Source organism: Cebus imitator, unplaced genomic scaffold (genome assembly GCF_001604975.1).
Source record: "Cebus imitator isolate Cc_AM_T3 unplaced genomic scaffold, Cebus_imitator-1.0 Scaffold256, whole genome shotgun sequence".
Taxonomy (NCBI): Eukaryota; Metazoa; Chordata; class Mammalia; order Primates; family Cebidae; genus Cebus; species Cebus imitator.
In genome coordinates this window covers 1,013,822-1,027,566 of record NW_016107571.1, presented here as the reverse complement: position 1 = coordinate 1,027,566, position 13,745 = coordinate 1,013,822, and the positions used below count along the sequence as shown (strand labels likewise).

The 13,745-nt window shown below is 48.2% G+C and overlaps 1 protein-coding gene across 1 annotated transcript in view; it reads right to left on the bottom strand.

Annotated features, from left to right (window-relative positions):
- SYPL2 (synaptophysin like 2) overlaps positions 1-13,745 on the bottom strand; it is a 17,320-nt gene continuing 3,575 nt past the window's right edge. Inside the window, exons 3-6 of the mRNA XM_017499263.2 lie at positions 7,115-7,239; positions 5,851-6,052; positions 4,129-4,320; positions 1-2,757 (exon numbers count right to left, since the gene is read on the bottom strand). Of these exons, the coding sequence (XP_017354752.1) occupies positions 2,605-2,757; positions 4,129-4,320; positions 5,851-6,052; positions 7,115-7,239 (672 nt within the window). The 3' untranslated portion in view covers positions 1-2,604. The remainder of the gene's footprint in view (positions 2,758-4,128; positions 4,321-5,850; positions 6,053-7,114; positions 7,240-13,745) is intronic.

The following is a 13,745-nucleotide window of genomic DNA, read 5'->3' as shown; positions in this document are numbered from 1 at the left end:
TCAGATCCTTCATAGCAAGTACTTGCAGCACTGTTTATTCAAATGTTTAATAACAAGCACCAGAAAACAACATGCAACATTCTCCCCCCACCCCTGATCTGCAATCCCAGAAGTAAGAGACTCATGACCACAACAGGGAAGGAAACTCATGTCCAGAAAAGGTCCTCGGTGGGCACCCTGGCACTGAGTTAGAGTCTGGTGGGACAAAGGGCAAGTGCCTTGCCCATTAGCCTCCTGCAGCAGCTGGAGAAACCAGACACCTTCTTCTACCTCAGGCCCCACTGGGCAAAGCAGTGATGCCAGCCCTGGCTGGAAAGAACATAAGTCCTATGAGGTACTTGGCCCCACCCAGCCCTCTGGAGGTAATGAGGTGAAGTAGCCTTTCCTCTTAGGGTGGCCATGGAGAGTGACGCCATAGCCTAAATCGAGACTCTCCATAGGATTTCCACATGAATTAAAAAAAAAAAAAAAAAAGACTCTTCTGACAGAGAACAAGAGAGCCTCTTGAGAAGAAAGAGAACAAGCCTTCCTTGCTTTAAAGAGAGTTCTGGGCTGGGAGTCCTTGGCAGGAGTGAATATAATCTCCCCCCACCCCCACTTGCAACCACTTTCCTTGGCTGAAGGGCCAGTTGCTAACTTCAGCCCCCAAATGAGAACACTATCCAGCACATTTCAAATAAATTATAAATACAGACACAGAATCCAAACAAAGACCCAGTAGAAGCTGCTCACAGACCCCCACAGAGGCTGGCTTAAAGAAAAATGAAGGTCGCCCCTTTGTTCTCTGTGTCTCTGGAGCTGTAGGCAAAACTGTCCCCCCTTGTCCTTGAGTAACCATGGGGACAGCTCATGACAGAGAGAGTTTCAGACTTAGAAACCCTCTCACCCCATCTCCTTTCTTTCCTCCTCGAATATCTTCCCCAAAATCTTAAACAAACAAACAAAAATGATTCTTTCACTGAAGGACTCTGGAGCATTTGGGGACGTAAATCTCACCCTTTCCCCATCAAGAGGAAATGACGGGCCTGAAGGCAAAAGTCCTGACTCCTAGGTACCCCAGTAATGTACATGTTTCTATGGATGGTGTTTAGAGAGGTGAGGAGGTTGAAGGGGGTTGACTCAGTCCTGAGGAGGGATTGGCACAGAGCACATTCACCTTTGGGATGCTTAGCAGGCCAATTGGCACTGGATTGGAAAGTGCTTGGATTCTTCCCTCTTCTTCCTTCCCTGGGAAGCCCTATGGCCAGGGCAGATTGAGCTGGGCAGGAAGCAAATGGTCCTAACCCAGTTAACTGACTCTCAGCCTTGGGGCCCAGAGAGGGACTGAAGGAGGTATCAGGAAGAGGATATACACTAAAGACAAATATGGATCTGGGTCCCAAAGTGAAGAAGCACCAATAGCATCGGCCTGCCATGGACTGGGGAGGGGATAGAGACCGGGAGAAATAAGGACACAGGGGAGGAATAGAGGGGCATGGGGAAGGGGAACATCTTGTTTAAAAGATAAGAAGGAGAAATATGAAAGAAGGACTAGCAGGGGAAAAAAACTGAGCAATGAATAAGGAAGAAATGGGCCCATCCATCCTGGGGTGCAGGGGCAATTTAGCCTCATGATAGTCCTTTGGCCCTTCCTAAGCCCCTTTCTGGCCCCACAAGAATAAAAGAAAGGCCTGGACAGACTTCAAAAAGGATCTCAAATGCCTCAGATGCAAGAGGCTGGGGAAGGGAGATAAACAGAGAAGTAAAGGAATTGGGGGCAGGTCCTAGACTCCACATTTTGACTCCCAAGTGTGAGACCAAGAAGGAGGACAGGGAGGAAGATAGAGAGTTTCTAAAGTAGAGTTTAGAGTGTTGGTGGAAAGTGCCCCAGCCTGGTGGGTGGGAGGATTGAGGGAATAGAAGAAATTGATCATGCCAGCAAGTTTACTGGCTTTACTTCCTTGAAGCTGAAACTCAGTTGCAATTTACCTTGCTCCCAGCTGAGTCTAGGCCTCATCAGGACCCTCCAAGGGACTGTTTTCTTGGCTAGTGGGCCTCTCTGGTTCACACATGGTGGACTCTGGGTGAGCAGAGGCCAAAGAAGACAGTGGGAGGCACACCAAGTCCTGGGGTGACTGTAGATCAGACACAGGGACTAGATGACAGCCAATGAGGAGGGGTCACCAAACCACTGTTGGGGCCTCCACACAAGGGACCAGAAGGGAAGGCTAATAGCTGATTTCCCTTTCCCCTACTACTGTTGAAGCTGGAGGTTGACAGAAAGGTGGCTGCTAGGAACCAGTCTCAGGGCACCGATTTCCTGCCCACTCACCTGCAGGAGAGGCTGATTCTCAGAGACTGTGAGAGTACAAGTAAGAACCCTGAGCCCAGGCACTGGACAAGAAGCACTGAGCTCCTGCCATTCTTGGCTCCAGCAAGAAGAACAGGAAGCCACTGGGAGGGCTGCCCAGGTTTCCAACAGCTGATGCCTGCCCATCGTCTCAAAGCTCAAAGACCAGAATGATGGGGGAGGGGAACTGGAGGAGTAGGAAGAGGGAGGTCCTGGAAGCCGGAGGTGGTTGAAGAGGTGCTGTCCAGTTCGGGAGTAGCCAGGTAGGGGGCTGCTTACTGCTTCTCCACTGCTCCCTGCTCAGCTGCGCTCTCCTGGCTGGGACCCTGGGCCTGGTCCTGGCCCTGGCCCTGTCCATGCCACGGGGTCTCCTTGAACACAAACCAACAGTTCCCGGCCCATAGGAAGAAGTTGATAAAGCCGAAGAGCTGCAAAGACATCAGGGGAATTTGTGAGAATAGTCAGGGGGTCATTGTGGGAACAGTGAGGGGGAGTTCCTCTTGCAGTGGGGGTGGGGGGTTATGCAGGGAAGAAGCACAGAGGGCTAGAAAGACTAAATTAAGACAGAGAACTCATATATAGATCATATATAAGAGTATAGAGGTATAGAGGCAGGGCTCAGGGCCATCACCTGTTTGGGGAACCCAGGTGAAAGTGTCTAACTCTGTCCACAGCATGAACCCAAGATGTAGCTTGGCCACTAGCAGAATCTGGCCCTTTAGTTGAGCATCGTGCAAAGCATAGCCAGGTGCCAAAAGTCAGAGCTGGGACGCTTCCCGCAGCACACGTGAGGCCCTGTTCTAAGCACCTTCTGCCCAGTGGGTGTGGCAGGAGCTGTCCAAGGTGCTCCTTCCCTGTGATCAGGCACCCAGCCAGAGTTATATTCAAATATTTATTCAAAATATTTTTAAAACCTCACAGCAGGAAGTACTTAGAGGGGAGTGTACTGATGTCTCAAATTATCTTTGAAATGCATTAAAAACAAGATGGATTGATGGATAAATACGTGAATAAATACGTGTAAAGCAAGTCTAGTAAATGGCACAGTCTAGGTGGTATGTGGGTGTTAAAATTGTTTCAACTGTTGTATGTGTGAACACTTTTACAATAAAATTTTGGGGGGAGAAACCTATCAGCAGGGCTCCAGCAAGTTCCAGAAGTGTGTTCTTGGTGTGCCAGCCATTAAACATTTCAGCTGTGGTAACAAGTCATTTTCAGAACAGGGCTGAGGTGGCTGGGATGACGGGCAGCATTTGAGAAGCTCAAGACCTCAGCTCTTTACCAATGAATATGGACATACCAACATTCTAACAACTGGAATGGCCAAATCTATACATATTCAGCTGACCCACCTCTGGCCCAAAGCCCCTTTCCAGGCTGGAGGGCTGAGCGACTCTAAGCCCCTTCCCATTCATGCTGGGTCTGCTCCCGGCTTCAAGCTCAACCACAGCCCCAGGCTCCCCTTTATGTGCTCACACACATTGTGTAAAACAGGCAAGAGGAGGAGAGGTATCACAGAGAGTGTGCCTAGAGCTGGGGAGACGAGAAGGGAATTGGAGGTGGAGTGCAGAAGGAGGCAGGAACAGAAGGCTAAGTGGCTCTTGGGTTCCCGTCATCCCAAAATGTCTTCTCAGGGTTGGCCAAGAGCCAGCAGCCAGCATGAAGCACAGCGAGGGCACCCGCTCCAGGTGCAGGGACACCAGCTCTGGGACAACCTCTCTTTCCTTTTAGGACCTGCTAGCTGGGAACGGCCTGGCAGCAGGGATGGTGCTGCCTCCCTCAGTGGCCACAGGTCTCACCACAGAGATGTTGGCCAGGCCCATGGAGGGCGTGGCCCCGCCACTGCACACTGCTTCCTCTCCATGGCACACAGACATGGCTGCTGTCAGGCTGGATGGCCGTGTGGCCCCCTTGACATCGGTCAGGCCCTTGCCCCAGGCAGCTGCAGCTACCAGCCAGAAGAAGGTGAAGGAGACAGTCACACAGAAGTCCTGGGAGGAACAGAGGGATGGGAAACACATTCAGAAAGGCCCAGTAATTCCCTCACTTCTTTTCCTCTTGCCGTGATACTGACAATCCCAGGGTGCCAGAATAGCTGACATCCTATCCAGTGCCTAAAGCCCAGGTGGTCCTGAGGCATCTGTTCACTGCCCCCAAAGGGGTCCTGCCACTCAGTCTGCCCCTACTAATGCCCTCAGACCTAAGGTCTGGCTGCATGTACCAAGGCATCTGTTGGTCAGCCTCACCCCAAAACCCACTCATCCCAAGTGGAACCTAAACTCCCCACTTTTCCCTCCCAGCTTTTCCTTTTATCACCATTGCTCAGCTACAAGTGGCAGACTGCAGGAGGCAAATGGGGTCCCTTAAGGCACCCCTGGGTGATTCCAACCTTCTCTTTGCCACTCCGGGCCTGCACTTTCCAGAGGCAAGTGAAGCTGACCTACCTAGTGGTTTGGCTACAAGAAATAGAAGAACTATATATATTGCAGTTGTGACCTAAAGGGCCCTGGAGATACTTGGGAATACATGGTCTCCATGTCTGGACAGGGTAGATGAGGGCTGGGGGGCAGCTGAGGGGAAGGTAGTTTTACTGGAAATTTTGGGGAAGTTCCCATCTCGACTGCAAGGTTCCCTCCAGAAACATTCCTCCCTACATGACCCTTTTTTTGGCTCCGTAAGAGTCCCCTGCTGAGAACTAGCACAGGACTACTTCTGGGCCAGGGAGAGAGGGATTGCACTCTCACGAAGCCAAGAAAGGGGTCATGTAGGGAGGAATGTTTCTGGAGGGAACCTTGCAGTCGAGATGGGAACTTCCCCCAAAATTTCCAGTAAAACTACCTTCCCCTCAGCTGCCCCCAGCCCTCATCTACCCTGCCCAGACGTGGGGACCATGTATTCCCAATTATCTCCAGGGCCCTTTAGGTCACAACTGCAATATATATAGTACTTCTATTTCTTGTAGCCAAACCACTAGGTAGGTCAGCTTCACTCTGCCTCTGAAAGTGCAGGCCTGGAGTGGCTAAGGTTGGAATCACCCAGGGGCCTTACATGCCTGCATAGGAAGAGAGTAAAGAGGAGTAATATTAATAGTCATTAATGCTTATTGAGACTATGTACTAGATACCTTGCATGCATTCTCATTTTATCACACACACACACACACAAAACTATGAGGCAGGTATTATTTTATCCCCATTTTATAGTTAAGGAAACTGAGATTTAGAGAGGTTATTTAACTTGCCCAAGATCGGACACATTTGCTGTGTGTCCAAGATTACACAGCAATGTGACCATGCTGGGATTTGAACCCAGACCGTCTAACTCCAGAGCCTGCTTGTGTATGCTGCTATTATTGTGCCTCCTGTGAACAGGAGCAAGCAACAGGAGGTTGATGGAGGCGGAGGTTCCACCGTGGGGGTGGAAGACTCTAGGTCAGTCCTCTCCTCCAGGTCTGACCTCAGGCCCCTCGCAAACATCTCCTCGGTTTCTCCACCCATTCCTTCTGGCCTGTGCTCACTCACCACCAGTGGAAAGCGTTTGTTCTCTGTGTAGAGGTTGTGGAAGCGCAGGTAGATAACTAGGGCAGCCATGGTATAGAAGAAGGAAAAGATGCCAAGGGTCACGAAGAACTCGGCGGGTGCAGAGAAGTCCCCCATGAGGTGCATGGTTTTGGAGGTGGACTCTTCGTCACACAGGGGCATCTCATACTGGATCCGGTGCAACCTGCAGGTGGCAGGGGAGGCCATCCCAAGCTCAGGTAATTCTCTCTCTCCCTGGCCCAGAAGTAGTCCTGTGCTAGTTCTCAGCAGGGGACTCTTACAGAGCCAAGAAAGGGGTCATGCAGGGAGAAATGTTTCTGGAGGGAACCTTACAATCAAGATGAGAACTTCCCTGAAATTTCCAGTAAAACTACCTTCCCCTCAGCTGCCCCCCCAACACCACTCATCTACCCTGCCCAGACATGGTGACCATGTATTCCCAAGTATCTCCAGCGCCCTTTAGGTCACAACAATAATATATACAATTCTTCTATTTCTGGTAGCCAAACCACTAGGTAGATCAGCTTCATTCTGCCTCTGAAAGTGCAGGCCCGGAGTGGCTAAGGTTGGAATCACCCATTCTCAGGCCTTATTGGGCTTTCCAATGAGACAATGGACAAATTAAAGAGAAAGACACAGCCTATTATATATAGAGACAGTTAAGATAACTTGGGTGCTGATACTAGAAATTTCTGAAAAGGTAAGCCCTATCACCCCCTTTCTCCTCTGAACACTTGGGCTCCCTACTTCCTAAGCTCCCAAATACCCAGAAAAGAGTTTGCTTCTACCTCCCTGTCAAGGTGTGCTCACTTTTATTCTGGTGGTACCAGCTGAGGACCCCACATCAACTCTTTAGGATGTAACTACTAATAAGCTTCCCTACCTTCAAGGCAGAGAGGAGGCTGCTGAGGGTCAGAGAGACCTGTCCAACTTGCTCAGGCTCCCGTAAGCCTCCATCCCAAACTACATGGGTTCTTTCTGTATGAGCTGGTGTGACCTGCCCTGGGTTGTCCATGGACTGGAACATTATTCTACCGTGATCAATCTGCGTTTCTCTTACATTTTGCTCTGGTCAGTGTGTCTGAAATTGCTAAAGAGCAGAAAGGATCCAAGTCTTATCATTCTATTTGAATCTGGAGTGTCACACAACAAATCGTTTTTAGGTTCCTGGAAGAGGAAGAGACCAAACAGGTTCTGCCAATCCAGTGAGAGAAGCTGTGCTGGGATGGAACCAATTCTTGCTCACCTGAAGGGATAGCCGAATGCAACGATGATGGAGCTCACATCCTTGGCTTCGTTGTTGCAGCGAACCATTGCTCCTGTCTCCCCGCTGTAGGAGCCGCAGGCCCCGAAGGCGAAAATAGCAAAAAGCTGAGAGAGAGTGAAGCCTCTTTGAGAGTCAGAAGGCCTCAACTTGCCAAGGTCAGTAACTAACTGTGACTGCCCGCAGGTGCAGACATTAAGTGTGGGAGTTGGGGAGAGCGAGGACTCCCTTTAATCAAGTTCTTCCGGGGAGAAACCCATGGCTTCCATTTGTCTTCCAGCCTCAGGCTGCTGGACCAAATACCCAGATGAATAAGGTTGACTGAGTGGTGTGTGAGAGGGACATGACGACACAGGAAGTGGGCAGTTGCCAGTTCTCTCCATTGGGTATGACTTGGGACCATAGGTAGCCTTCTTAAGATGATGACGAACACAAAACCTCTGCAAGTCAGGCTTTAGGAAACTTGTAGCTTACGGATAGACTTGAATTTCCTTCCCAAGGGAGAGGCACACTAAGAAATAGATTCCCCCGCACCAACCTAGATTAGACATGCCTAGAATGGTTTTCATTTCTCCTTTAATCTAGTGGTCGAAACTTGTTCCTAGTTGCTAACTTCCAGTAGCTTCCTGCCCCGGTGGAGGTATAGCTGGAGGGGGCAGCTTCTACCAAGCCTCCCCAGAGGGGCCATGCTGCTGTTCCAGGGTACTGACAGCCTAATTCCTCTTTCCCAAAAGGCACATGGCCTTCCAGCAATAGCGCTGGCTGGGCCAACATGACAATCTTGGCTTAAGCCCAGAGAAAAGTACCCTCCACTTGACTTATCGGTCTCCACTGTTTCCCCGCTGGTGTTTCCCCTTGTCATCTGTTGATGCTGCCATTTCTCAGTGTTAAGATTCAGAGGTGTCCCAGGTCATTCAAATTGTTTTCTCCTCCACCTTTTCTCACATTTTACTACACCTTCTCTCTCAAGTGAAATAACATTTTCTCATCCTATGATTTTCAAATTTCTTTCTGGGAAACACACTTTGGTTAGAAAAAGAGGTGAGAGGCCAGGTGCAGTGGCTTACGCCTGTAATCCCAGCACTTTGGGAGGCCGAGGCGGGTGGATCATTTGAGGTCAGGAGTTCAAGACCAGCCTGGCCAACATGGTGAAACACCATCTCTACTAAAAATACAAAAATTAGTCGGGTGGTAGTGGCACACGCCTGTAATCCCAGCTGCTTGGGAGGCTGAGGCAGGAGAATCATTGAACCCGGGAGGCAGAGGTTGCGGTGAACCGAGATTGTGCCACTGCACTCCAGCCTGCGTGACTGAGTGAGACCCTGTCCCCACCACCAAAAAAAAAAAAAGAAAGGAGGTGAGAACTGGAAATGTCTTATTCTCCACATCATCTGTTCAGACTGGGTTTCCTGTGCACTTACCTTTGACTTGTATACAATGTCATTATGCTTATTAAGCAATGAGCTTATTCTCTTAATTGTTCACCTTCTGTATGTTTCTCTGAGGTTCAGTGTCTTGGACATTAAGGACTTGAAAGACAGCTGATCTACATCTCAGCCCTGCATCCAGAGTCTAGAACAGAAGCTATATGCACATTATTTTGCTAATGCTTGTTAGCATTATGGAGCGAAAGGAGACCTGAACTAGGAGTATGGAAACCTAGGTTCCGACCTGGTCCTGTCACTAGCTGGTGAGATCTGATAAGTCACTCTGCTCTCTCGGTCTGTTTCCTCATCTTAAATGGAGGGTTTGGAGTAGATAATCTAAAGGCCCTTTCTAGCCCTGGAACTCCCTTACTCTCTGAGAGTAACACTGTCAGTGTACTCTTGGCTGGGCTTGCCAACAGCTGTGCTCTGCCCCTGGGAGGTGTCCAGTGCCACTGTCCCGGCTTGCAGTGCCTGGCCTCGCAGAGCTCCATGCTGGAGCCATTGACCTCTCTGCAAAGGTCATAATGAGCACCTCTCTGTTTCCAGGAGGTTTATTCCAGACAAATGAGAATTGTCTCCATGTTTAAAGATGTCTGGGAGAGAAGACAGTAAAACCTCCCTTCAACGCCTAAATGACTTCTTCTCCTGAATTAAATAATGGAGGCTGCAGTAGAGCCCTGTCTGCCCACCTTTTCACAGAAACAGAGAGGAATCACTCGAAGCCTCTGCATCACTACCCTGTACATACTCAAAGTGGCCTCAGCAGTATAGTAGTGGAACTTCTCTAGCTCTTCCTCATAGGAATTCTCTAATCTTTTGTCAGTTCTGTGGCCATCTGATTCCTCTTAGAAGTTTCTTTATTCCTGTTAGCTTCTGGTGCTCAGACTGGACATGATTAGGGTGTCACATTCTAGGAAGGGAGGAGCACAGTTGGAAATATTTTTACCCATTGGCAGTTAGTCAGTGAATGGCTCCTTATAGGTTTCTTAAGAAAGCAGGGACCAGGCATGGTGGCTCACACCTGTAATCCCAGCAGCTTGGGAGGCCAAGGCAGGAGAATGGCTTGAGCCCTGGAGTTTGAGACCAGCAACATATGGGCAACAGAGCAAGACTCTGTCTCTACAGAAACTACAAACAAAATAGCCGGGCATGGTGGTGCCTGATAGCAGTCCCAACTACTCAGGAGGCTGATGTGGAGGAATCACTTGAGCCCAGGAGTTCAAGGCTGCAGTGAGCTATGATCATGCCACTGCACTCCAGGCTGGGCAACAGAGCAAGACCCCATCTCAAACAAAAAGAAAAGAAAAAGAAAGTAGGTACTCAAAACCTAGGGGCAGTGAATGGTCAGTTATGCAGCCTTTTCACCAGCACTCTCTTGAAAGGCACGCCTGAGCATCTACAGAAAGATAACATGTATTGAGCATGTGCTATGCCTAGCACGTACAGTGCCTACCACGTACTGATATAGGCACCATTATCTAGTAGTGAACAAAAGAGGAAAAAAGCTGAGCATGGTGGTTCATGCCTGTAATCTCAGCACTTTGGGAGGCTGAGATGAGAGGATCACTTGAGCCCAGGAGTTTGAGATTAGCCAACTTTTTATTTAGCCAAGAAAAATTAGCCACGTGTGGTGGTGCACATCTGTGGTCCCAGCCACTCTGGAGACTGATATGGGAAGATCTCTTGAGTCCAGGAGGTCAAAGCTACATGATCACACCACTGCACTCCAGCCTAGGTGACAGAGCGAGACCCTATCTCAAAAAAAAAAAAAAAGAAAAAGAAAATCTCTGTCCTCATGGGGCTTATACTCTAGAAGCCTCTGCATCACCCTAGAGCTGCACTATCCAAAACCATAGCAACTAGCCAAGCTTGATTATTTACGTTAGTTAATTAAAATTAAATTAAATTAAACATTCAAGCTGGGTGCAGTGTCTCACATCTGTAATCCCAAAACTTTAGGAAGCAAGGTGGGAGGATCACTTGAGGCCAGGAGTTCAAGACTAGCCTGAGTAACATAGCAAGACCCTGTCTCTACAAAAATAAAAATAGGCTGGGCACAGTGGCTTATCCCTGTAATCCCAGCACTTTGGGAGGCTGAGGTGGGAGGATCACTTGAGCCCAGGAGTTCAAGACTAGCCTGAGTAACATATCAAGACCCCATTTCTACAAAAAAAAAAAAAAAAATAGCCAGGCATGGTGGTGCATGCCTGTGGTCCCAGCTGCTTGTGAGGCTGAAGTGGGTGGATCACTTGAGCCCAGGATTTCAAAGCTGCAATGAGCTATGATCACACCATTGCATTCCAGCCTGGGTGACAGAGTGAGACTGTATCAAACAACAACAAAGAAATTCAGGCCAGGCACGGTGGCTCACGCCTGTAATCCCAGCACTTTAGGAGGCTGGGCGAGTGAATCACTTGAGATCAGGAGTTTAAGACCAGTCTGGCCAACATGGCAAAATCCTGTCTCTACAAACACAAAAAAAAAAAAAAAAAAAAAAAAAGTTCAGTCACACTAGGCACATTTCAAGGGCCCAATAGCCTCATGGGGAGAGCGGGTACTACCTTAGAGTGCACAGATTCTAAAACTTTCATTATTACCAAAAGTTCTTCTATGTCTAAATGACGGTCTTGAGGCTCTGACAACCCTGAATCCTGCTTTTGGATTCCTCAGAGGGCAAAACGTACCCATAAGCACTCGTGTTTATTGTATTCTGATTCTTTTCAAGTCAGGGATCTTACATAATAATTTTTTATTTACCAAAATATATGTTTAAAACTGAAGACTATACAGTCAGATGGTACCAGAGCAAAATGGGGACATCTGAGGGGAATCACAGGTTCACAGAGCAGCAGAACAAAAGGGACCTCAAAGATTCTCAGGCCCGATCATCTCATTTCACAGAGGTGGAATTTGAAGCCCCAAAAGATGAAGTCACTTTCCCGAAGTCATGTTTAGCTGATGTGAGAGCCAGGCTTAGAATTCACATCTCCCGATTCCCCGTCCAGTGCTCTTTCCATTTCACTTGCTCATGAACTCAACACTGATTAAGCATCTACCTTGTGCCAGGTGCTGGAGATATGAAGATGAATAAGACCTAGCTCTTGCTCTCAAGAATTCACCGCAAGAAAGGAGTGTCATATTAAAACAAACAAACAAAAAATAAAAACAAACTGCATCACAGAGTTATTAAGGCTAAAGAAGAGAGCTCTACCATGTGCACTGAGGGGTTACAAGGAGAGAAGGAGTAGCTCTGTGCCTTAGGAGTAGCTCTGTGCCTTAGGAGTAGCTCTGTGCCTTGGGGTGCAGAAGCTCAAAAAGACACCTTCTTCCAACCCCCTCCATGTTTCCTAACCCTCCATCTTTCCACTCCAGATTTGCTTTCTTCCCTAAGTATGCCAAATGACCGAGACACAGGAAGAGAGGGAAAGAACTGAAACCACCTCTGTCGCCAAGCACAAGGCTCTGTCATGAGCAAACTGGTTATAATGAAGAGCAGCCAAGCAGAGATAGAGGCCCTGAGACAAGGTGGAGTTCTAGCATTCTGGTGCCAAGCAGCCTTCCTCCTCCTGGACCTGTGCTGCTGGGACAGCAATGGTCATTTTCTGCCCTCTGCTTCCTCCTGCTTCTGCATCTCTTTTGCAATAATGTCAGAATAACCTTTCCAGTTTAAGGATGAGGCTCTCCCCTTTGGCGCTGACACGCTCGCTGGTCGGTCCGGAGGACACTAACATGACCAGTTAGTACACAGCACAGGGAAGACAAGTTCTCTCCCCAGCTTCTACTCCCACACTGATCTCACCGTTTTTTGTTTGTTTGTTTGACACAGACTCTTGCTCTGTCACCCAGGCTGGAGTGCAGTGGCACGATCACTGCAACCTGGAACTTTTGGACTCAAACAATCCTCCTGCCTCAGTCTCCTGTGTAGCTGAGACTCCAGGCGTGCACCACCACTTCCGGATAATTTATTTTATTTTTTCATAAAGACAGAGTTTCACCATGTTGCCCAGGCTGGTCTTAAACTCCTGAGCTCAAGCAATCCACCTGCCTCAGCCTCCCAAAATACTGGGATTACATATCTCCTTGGTTTTATGGACTCTGATGGTGTTCTTTCAAATTCTCCACATTTATTGAAATAACTTACTTTCATTACAGAGACCTCAGATCCAAATAAGTGACTTTGGTACCCCAAATGTGAATTGTTGATCAGGGCATGCCCAGCTAAAGGTTATATGACTTATTTATAAGCAAATGAAAGAGTGACTGAGTCACTCAGATATTTTTTTGTACCATACCATCAAATTGAGGATTTCACAGTGACATTGGAATAATCCAATCAAAGGACTAGCCTAGCTAGATAGTCTGCAGAATGGGGGATAGATGGGGTAAAGGGGAAGTTCAGGAATAGGGAGCGAACCAACACGTACTTAATGCCCCCTGGAGTGCTAGGCTCGCCATAGGCTTCCAGAATGCTCTACACTTTACAGATATTATCTCCTGTAATCCTCCTAATAAGCCTATAAAATAAGTCTTACCTCCATTTACAGATAAGAAAACAGGCCCATAAAGATTCTGTCACTGGGTGAGGTGGCTCATGCCCGTGATCTCAGCACTTTTGGAGGCTGAGGTGGAAATATTGCCTGAGCCCAGGAATTTGAAACCAGCCTGGGCAGCATGGCAAGACCCCATTTTTACAAAAATTCTTTACAACTTAGCCAGGTATGGTCACATGTGCCTTTGGTCCCAGATGCTCGAGAGGCTGAGGTGGGGGGATTGCCTGAGCTTGGAAAGTTGAGGCTGCAGTGAGATGTGTTCCTACCACTGCACTCCAGCCTCAGTGATAGAGCCCATCTCTATCTTAGTCTCTGATTTAGAGCTTGTCTAAAAAAAAAAAAAAATTGATATTTACTTACTCAAGGTTTCAGAGATAGAAGCAGGAAAGCAGAGGGGACTCAATTTAAACCAAAGCCTATCTGACCTCAAAAATCTGCCTCTTTCTTTTTCCTTTTTCTTTTGTTTTCTTTCTTTCTTTCTTCCTTCCTTTCTTTCTGTCTTTTTTTTTTTTTTTTTTTTGATACAAAGTCTAGTTCTATTACCCAGGCTGCAGTGCGTTGCTCACTGTAGCCTCGAACTCCTGGACTCAAGCAATTCTCCAGCCTCAGCCTCCCAAGGAGCTGGAACCACAAGCA